Source organism: Impatiens glandulifera, chromosome 1, assembly GCF_907164915.1.
Source record: "Impatiens glandulifera chromosome 1, dImpGla2.1, whole genome shotgun sequence".
NCBI classification, from domain to species: Eukaryota; Viridiplantae; Streptophyta; class Magnoliopsida; order Ericales; family Balsaminaceae; genus Impatiens; species Impatiens glandulifera.
The window spans coordinates 132,128,495-132,138,012 of NC_061862.1; the positions used below are offsets into that span (position 1 = coordinate 132,128,495).

Here is a 9,518-nt window from a genome sequence, read left to right on the forward strand (position 1 = left end):
TTAATTGAAATTGCAGATACGCCTAGGATTTCATTATTTATGCGAGGTAAATTCTTAATTTCTACATGTTTATACATTCAAATCATATTGATGACTAGAAGCATGGGGGCAGAATGGTCCAAAATTAGACACATTATAAGATTGGATGGCTTGAATTTATAATATATCTTATGTGTTGAATGATTAACTTAGAAAATGAAATGTAACCTTTGTATTCTTCTTATAAGATGAGTAAGAATTTAAAGTAGAGATCATTGTTCCACAAGCACAAGGGATAAATCGATGAAATCCTTTCCTAATTGTAATCAAGTACCGAGATTATAATATTTTTATTTGTGTTTGTTGATACAATTACACTTCTTTCTTGGTTTCTCATAAAAAAAAAAATCAAGTGATAACTCTAAAATCAAAAGTAGCCTGAATCAAACAATGTTATTGGTTCCTCATCAAACTTTTAAATGAGACGACCTCTATGAAATGTCTGATATTCGTTTATCAATTTTACGAAATTCGAGAGAAATGTACGCAAAATTGTTGTATTACTCCTGTCTGTTACAACATTTACAAATAAATGGAAAATCTACATTAATGAGGAAAACATCAGATATGCAATGATGAAGAAAACAAAATATTTGCAATAATGAGGAAAATAGAATATTTTCAATAAATTTCATTAAATTAGAAAATTAAGAGTTTTTTTTTTTTATTTTAGTATAAATAAAGTGTATGTTACTTTTATTAGAGAAAGAAAAATAAGAGAGAGATAACAACTCTTGTAATTGTTTTTTTAAGATTTTATAGAAATTTCTCAAAGTTTTGTGAGTGATTCTCTTCCTGGGCCAACATTTGGTATCAGAGCATCAGGTGAATGCCCAAAATCATCCGGTGGGATCAAATGTCGAAGGGTGCAGGATCATCAGGGGCGCAGCAAAACAATGGCATATTCCACTATCCGCAGCTAACACACACGAACTACATCAGTTGGGTGATACGTGTACAGGCTATGATGGAGGACCAAGGAGTATGGGAGGCAGTCGAGTCAGTAGAAGGCACAAAGATTGAAGTCCGACTTGATAAGAAGGCGATGTCACATCTTCTGCAAGCACTTACGGAGGATCTTCTAATGCAGGTGGCAAATAAGAAGACGGCGAAGGAAGTGTGGGATTGTCTCAAGACGAGGTTCGTCGGCGCAGACCGAGTGAAGAATGCACGATTGCAGACATTGAAGAGTGAGTTTGATAGGATGCATATGAACGACAGTGAGTCGCTCGATCAATATGCTGGTTGACTCACATCCATATCAGTCAGGTACTCAAGCCTTGGAGAAACACTAAATGATATTGCGATAGTAAAGAAGCTCTTCGACACCGTGCCAGAAAGGTTTATTAGTGTGGTAGCCGGCATCGAGCAATTTTACAACCTCGAGACGTTAACATTTGAGGAAGCTGTTGGAAGGCTGAAGGTCTTCGAGGAGCGTACGCGCAAGAAAAACACAAACTTTGGAGGAAACGAAGGACAAGTGCTACTCACTCAGGAGGAGTGGAAGGCACAGTTTAAAAAGGACGAGGAAGACTCATTGAACCCGTGGAAAAAGGATTCCACAGATAGTGGGACCCGTGGTCAAGGAAGTAGAACCCGAGGTAGAGGCCAAGGGAGAGGAGGCCGAGGAGCACCATCTCGGAAAGACAAAGAAGGTAGTTTAGGTGGTCGAGGAGCTCCTCGAGACAAGAGTCACATTCGTTGTTTTAATTACAACGAGATGGGACATTACTCAACACAATGTCGAGCAAAGAAGAACGAGGAATCACACCTTACCCACGCAGACAACGTCGAACCAGCATTACTTATGGCAATCTCGGAGGAGATTCCTCCAATCAATGTTGTCATGCTGAATGAAATGAAGCTGACTCCAGAAATTCTAGAAGCTAAGAACGATGAGACATCAAGAGATGCTTGGTTCTTGGACAATGGCGCTAGCAATCACATGACTGGCAATAAAGAGAAGTTCTTTGAACTAGACGAGGCAGTCACTGGAAAGGTGAAGTTCGGAGATGGTTCCACGGTACAAATTTGTGGTAAAGATTCTATCATGTTCGAATGCAAAAATGGCGACCAGTGGCTTCTCGAGGGATTTTTTTCATTCATTCTTTAAAAAGTAATCTAGCGAGTCTCGGGTAACTTACCGAGACAGGTCACAGGGTGGTGATGGATGGAGAAGAGATTGAAGTCTTTGCTAAGAACCCTTCATGCCTTATCATGAAAGTGAGACGAACGCATAATCGACTATATCAAATTTGCTTGAAATTAGCAAAAACGGTTTGTCTTTTAGCTAATCTTGAAGATCCAGCATGGTTATGGCACGCTCGTCTCGGTCATGTTAACTTCCAAGCACTAAAGTCCCTCATAAATAAGGGAATGGATGCTGGTGTTCCAAAAATTTCTCCTCCAAAACAACTTTGTCGAACATGCCTAGTTACAAAACAAACGAGACAGCCGTTTGCGTTAGAAGCCAAGTTTCGAGCGAAAAAGCCACTCGAATTGTTGCACATTGACTTATGTGGGCCAATCACGCCATCAACCCCAGGAGGAAATCGATACTTCATGCTGATTGTTGATGTTAATTCCAGGTGGACGTGGCTCCATATGTTGAAAACAAAGGACGAAGCATGCTCTTCGTTTAAGAAGACGAAGCAATTGGTCGAGAATGTGACCGGACTTCGAATCAAAGTCCTTCGTTCAGATAGAGGAGGTGAATTCTTCTCGAGGGAATTTAGAGAGATGTGTGAAGAAGCAGGGATAGAGCGACAATTCACAACACCATACTCTCCTCAACAAAATGGTGTGGTGGAGAGGCGTAATCGAACAGTGATGGCCATGGCTAGGTCGTTGCTCAAAAGCATGGCAGTCCTGAGCAAATATTAAGGGGAGGCAGTTCGTCATGCAGTCTATCTTCTCAACCGGGTTCCAACCAAAGCTGTTCGAGACAAAACTCCATTTGAGATGTGGACTGGAATGAAGTCACACCTAGCGCACCTTCGTGTTTTTGGGTGTACTGCGCATGCCAAGGTGACCACTCCCCATCTAAAAAAGTTAAACGACAAAAGTCAGTCATTTGTCTATTTAGGTGTCGAAGAAGGAAGTAAGGCACACAGGTTGCTCGAACCACAAAATGACAAGATCCATGTGAGTCGTGACGTTGTGTTCGAAGAAAGTGCGGCATGGGATTGGCAAAATGAAAAGAGTGGTCAACCCTTCAAAGTTTACAAAGAGGTTAATCACGAGCATGTTGGAATTCGAATGATCCCATTTGAGAGTGGATCGACAAGAGGACAGTATACTTCAGAAATGTTCCAAGAGGCTGTCTCGAATCCTCCACAGCTCTAGCAAGTGACTGAACAAACAGACCAAGGCGATGGTTTACCCACTCCATGGTCAGGTGGACACATTGGGAGTGATGAAGGACCTGTTCGATACAAGAACATGACCGATATCTTGGAAGAAACACCTCGAGTGACACTTAATTTTGAAGACTTGATGTTAGCACAGACGGAGGAACCTTCTTGCTACAATGAAGCGGTTGGACAACCACAATGGGAAGAAGCAATGACTAAAGAAATTGAAGCCATCGAGAAGAATGATACGTTGTCTCTCGTCCCATTGCCAGTCGGACACAAGGTAATTGGACTCAAATGGGTATTTAAGCTCAAGAAAAACTCAGATAGTGAGGTGATCCAACACAAAACTCGTTTAGTTGCAAAGGGATATGTGCAACGACAAGGCATTGACTTCGAAGAAACCTTCGCTCCAGTTGCTCGAATGGACACAATTCGAGTCATTCTTGCCTTGGCAGCCAATTGTGGTTGGAAAATTTATCATCTCGATGTAAAGTCAGCTTTTCTCAATGGAGAACTGGAAGAGGAAGTGTACGTAACTCAACCGGAAGAATTCAAGGCAACAGGGAAGGAGAATATGGTGCTTAAATTAAAAAGGCATTGTATGGCCTAAGGCAAGCTCCTCGTACGTGGAATCTAAAGTTGGACAAAAGTTTGAAGAAAATGGGCTTCGAAAAGTGTACACAGGAGCAAGCGGTGTACACAAGAGGCAACGGTAATACCCGAATTATTGTTGGTATTTACGTGGATGATCTTATTTTAACAGGTGGAGATCCAAAGGGTGTCAAACTTTTCAAAAAGCAGATAATAGGGGAGTTCAAGATGAGTGATCTCGGATTGCTTTCATACTACCTTGGAATCGAGGTAGATCAGTTCGAAGGAGGTGTATCGATCAAGCAGACAACATATGCCAAAAAGGTGCTGAACCAATTTGGAATGCTTGATTGTAACTCAACAAAGGCACCAATGGAGCATAGGGCTCAACTCTATAAGGATCCCGAAGGACAATCGATTGATGCAACTGAATATCGAAGAGTCATTGGTTGTCTGTGATATCTCCTTCATACAAGACCAGATCTTTCTTTTGCTGTTGGTGTTGTCAGTAGATTCATGGAGAGGCCAACTGAGATACATCACAAGGCAGTGAAGCAGGTGCTTCGATACCTTCAAGGCACTATACACTTAGGTCTAGTGTTTCGAAAAGGAGGCGGTGACGAGGAAATAGTGGGTTACTCTGATAGTGATCTCGCAGGTGACCTAGATGACCAGAAAAGTACGGGGGGCATGGAGTTCTACATTAACGATAGTCTTGTTTCGTGGAACTCCCAGAAACAGAAAACAGTGGCATTATCCTCATGTGAAGCAGAGTTCATGGCTGCAGCAGCGGAAACGTGTCAAGCACTTTGGTTGAAATCATTGTTGTTTGAACTAAGTGGTTCGAAACCTAAGGCAGTGAAGCTCTACGTTGACAACAAGTCTGCACTTGCACTCATGAAAAACTCAGTTTTTCATGGTCGTAGCAAACACATCGACACGAAATATCATTTCATTCGAGAGTGTGTTGAAGGAAGTCAAATCAAAGTAGAATTTGTTCGAACGGATGAACAGAAGGCCGACATACTTACGAAAGCTTTGCCAGCATCAAAACTGGTGATGATGCGACACCTGATTGGTGTTCGTGATCTCGAACCACGCCAGGACTAAGGGAGAGAATGTTGTATTACTCCTGGCTGTTACAACATTTACAAATAAATGGAAGATCTGCATTAATGAGGAAAACGGCAGATTTGCAATGATGAAGAAAACAAAATATTTGCAATAATGAGGAAAATAGAATATTTTCAATAAATTTCATTAAATTAGAAAATTAAGAGTTTTTTTTTATTTTAGTATAAATAAAGTGTATGTTACTCTTATTAGAGGAAGAAAAATAAGAGAGAGATAACAACTCTTGTAATTGTTTTTTTAAGATTTTATAGAAATTTCTCAAAGTTTTGTGAGTGATTCTCTTCCTGGGCCAACAAAAATGAGAGGTTAAACGTTTTTTAGGCGTTATAAATACATTAATATTGAGTTGATGATAGTCAATCATTTGACCGAAATCATGCTAGTTATGAATTTCAAGAATTATGTCCAAGGATGACAACGGGTACCCTACCTGTTGGGTATTGAAGTACCCATCCCCAAACCCGATTTTTATTTTACTACTTGGCCCCGACGAGAATATCTATTTCTATCCTTATCCCCGATTCATCAAGTATTCGATCCTCGACGGTCACCTCATTATCCAATTATATAATTTTAAAATTATATAGGTTGAAGAAACATATTTTTATTAAATAAAATATGACTTTAAACAAGAGACAAGATCTCATTCACATCAAAATGTACAAATGCCTCTAGTCCACAAAGGTAGCACTCCAAACGATGCTTCGGGTAAGACAAACATTCTCCTAAAATTAGTAATATCAACCGGAGCATCGTTTGAAGTGCTACGCCAATCATTTCTTTGTGGACTAGAGGCATTTGTACATTTTGGTGTGAATGAGATATTATATATTGTTTTCACGCAGATCAATAATGATTTGATCAAACACATGCATAGTTGATGGAGCCCAAACACGCGTGTTTTTATCACTAGAGATAGGCATATTTGGCCCACAATTGAGAATTTCCAAGCAATCCTCATGTTCCGATCCATTGAGCTCATATATCTAGTGCCCCACCACTCGACGAATCCACAAAGACTTCTCCTGAATTTCTTTGGTAGTAGTAAGTATTACTCGCATCATATCTGGTGGATTTCTTTTTTTATGAAAGACGACAAAGCGTCAAATAAATAAAAGGTCACAAAGGGGCAAAGAAGTTACATGAGTTTATAGAAAATCGGAGTAAAAACAAACTGAATGAAGGACAAAAATGAAAAAAGAGAGATAACAAATGACAATTGAGAAATAAAGTACAATGAAATCATTGGTGAGGGTGACTTTCTCGTAAGCGATGTTCCAATTTTGACAAATTAACCAATTCATCTCGCCTATGGGAATACGTCTCCACGTTCGGATGAGGGAGTTCCCGTCGGTTATAGTATTGTTCCATATTGTATCTGCATTGTTACGGACTCCTGAGAAGGCTCTAGCGTTCCTCTCCATCTAAATGTGATAAACAATGTTGGCGAAGAAACGCTTAAAGGTATTAGAGCTAAAGTTGTTGCCCTTGGTCTTGGTGATGGCGAGGTCCTTGATGTCGCTCCATTCGTTTGGGAAGATGAGGAGGCCCATTGATGCGGAGAATCTGCGCCAAAGAAAGGAGGCAAAAGAGCATTTCCCAAGGAGGTGTTCAATGGACTCCTCATTTCCCAAGCAAAGGAGGAAATTAGGGTCCGTGATGCTCATGTACTTCTTGATCCGATCACGGGTATTGAGTCTTTCGTAGAAGGCGAGCCATAAAATGAATTAGTGTATGTGGATCACTTTGGTAGATCACACTAAGTGGGACCATAGGACAATGTTCCATGATCACGAACACAATCCCAAGCAGACCCCGAGACAAACTTACCATTGTTCTCGACATTCCAAACATGGGAATCCTCATGATTATTTAGATGATAGGATGAAAGTGCGTCAAGAATTCTCGCACCTTCTAGAATAGTCCTCAGAAGGTTGTTCCAATCGCTTCTCTTAACTTGCTGAAATATGGCCAATTGACATTCCCGCATGAAGAGTGATAGAGAAGACACTGCTATGAAGTATGAGTTTGTTTTTGAACCAAGGGTCATTCCAGAACAAAGTGCCATTACCTTTTCCAATTTGAATGTTAATCATCTTGCCCGCACTGTATTTGAGCTTTAGAATATTTTTAAGGGACCACGCCATCTCCATTCTGATCTTGCATGTCCAGATACAGATGTCTTTTCTAATGAACCTCGAGTGTACCCATCTGACCTAGAGTGAGTCCTGTTTCTTTTCCAACACCCAGAAGTGCCTGTAAGTGAGAGTTTTGTTCTAGGAGACACTATCCTTGATGTCGACTTTGCCTTCGTCTTTAGTCTTGCACGTGTCCGTCCTTTTGACCTTTTTCCCATCACTCCCCTAAGTCCCCTAAATGAAATTCCTCATAAACTGATCTATTTCTTTCATGACTTTCTTCGGGAGGACGATCTGCTACACCTAGTATCCGATAATACCCATAGCGACTATAGTGACCAGTTCAATGCGACCTTCATAAGAATGTCTTTTAGTAGTACATCCCATAATAACATTCTTTACATTTTCAATTAGAGGCCGACAATGCGAGATCTGGAGTTGTTTAGTGGAGAGAGGGATGCCAGGTATCGGACGGAGAGCGATCCTTCGTTAATGCCCATGATCCTGAAAATGCTTGCTTTGGTTTCCTCCTTGGCGTCCCCATAACAAGCAAGGCTTTTTCCCTAATTGATGCTGAGACCTGTAACACTAGAAAAAATAGTGAGAGCCTCCTTAATAGTTCTAACGGAGTCAGCGTCAGTATGCACCTAGATGAAGAGATCGTCTGCAAAACAAATGAGTGATAGATTCTTGCTTGCAATAGGGGTGGTGAATGAAAAGGAAGTAGTTTATGAGCATTTTTACAATACACTAAAAGACTTCCATAATAAGGACGAAAAGGTAGGAGGAAAGGGGATCCCCTTGCCTAACCCCATTTTCCCCTTTGAAAACCCCGTCATGGATACCGTTTACACTCACAATGAAGTGGAGGGTCGACACACACTGCATAATCCAGTCAATAAAGATAGAAGGGAAACTAGATGCGGTTAAGAAATTATATGCAAAAGGTTGATAATGTCGTTCGACATACCAAAGGCTCAGATAAGAATGATGTGCAACTTCGACGCACTATACTAATTTATTAATATTAGCTCGAAGACCGGAATATGCACTAAATAACCATAAAATATCTCGAAGGTGTTTAAAATTCCTATAAGTAGTCTGAACTATGCAAAGTGTGTCATCAGTAAAAAAACAAATGTGATATGGTGAAAGGATATCTTCATGACCCACAACTCACTCCACGGATGAGTCCTGAGTTTTCTACAAAATACATCATTTTTGTGAGAGATTTCATAACAATGACGAACAAAAAAGGGGAGAGTGCATCACCCTGTTTGATCCCTCTAGAGCTCTCGAAAAATTCTTGAGAACTTATATTAACAATGACAGAAAACTTAATCGTTGAGAGGCAAAATCTAATCCAATCAATCCATTTCGCACCTATTCCCATTTTGTCCATTACATCAAATAAAAACTCTCAATTGACACGATCATAAACTTTTTCGATGTCTAACTTGAGAAAAGTATATTTTTTATCTCTTGAATTAGATGAGTCAATGCACTCATTGGCTATTAATACGGCATCATAGATTTGACGACTTTTGATGAACGTCATCTAATTACTAGATATGTCTGTCTCTAACACCCTTTGTAACCTGTTGGCCAAACATTTTACGACAATTTTATAGAATCACAAAACGGGACTAATAGGCCTAAAATTCTTCACATTAATAGTTCATGGAGCTTTACGAATGAGACATATCAAGGTAGAGTTCCAACTCTTATCAAACGATAAAAATGATCAATTGCTTCCATATTTTAGTTCTAAGGAAATGCCACGCCTTCTTAAAAAAGAGCAAAAGTAAACTCATCGCATCCTAGCACTATATCACTTACACACCCCTTAATGGTCTCCTTAAACTCCTCTAACGTAAATCGAGCCTCCAACATATGTTTTTGTATTGTACTAATTGAATCAAAAGTTATATCATTCAAGTTAGGTATGACCTTAAATGGCTCCTTATACATACCCTTATAGAATTTGATAATACTCGTAGATATTCCAGGTTCACTATCAAAAACTTCCCCCTTGATCGAGATAGAATTTATCACATTATTTCTTGCTTGCGCGTTAGAGATCCAATAGAAAAATTTAGTGTTTCTATCTCCTACTCTTAACCATGTAGCTCTACTTCGCTGGCGTGCCCCAATTTCTTCTTCTTTACATATATCGAGTAACTTGTTAACAATATGAATCCGAGAACTAACCTTCTCAAAGGACGAATCTCCTCATTCCCGTTAATGACTTTAATTTCAG

General features: G+C 39.9%; 1 protein-coding gene across 1 annotated transcript; it reads left to right on the forward strand.

Moving 5' to 3' along the window:
• The first annotated feature begins 895 nt into the window (after positions 1 to 895).
• Positions 896 to 2,152, forward strand: LOC124943628. Its single transcript, XM_047484111.1, has 2 exons — positions 896 to 1,259; positions 1,305 to 2,152. The coding sequence occupies exons 1-2, from the start codon at positions 896 to 898 to the stop codon at positions 2,150 to 2,152; spliced, it is 1,212 nt and encodes a 403-aa protein (XP_047340067.1).
• Positions 2,153 to 9,518: the final 7,366 nt, after the last annotated feature.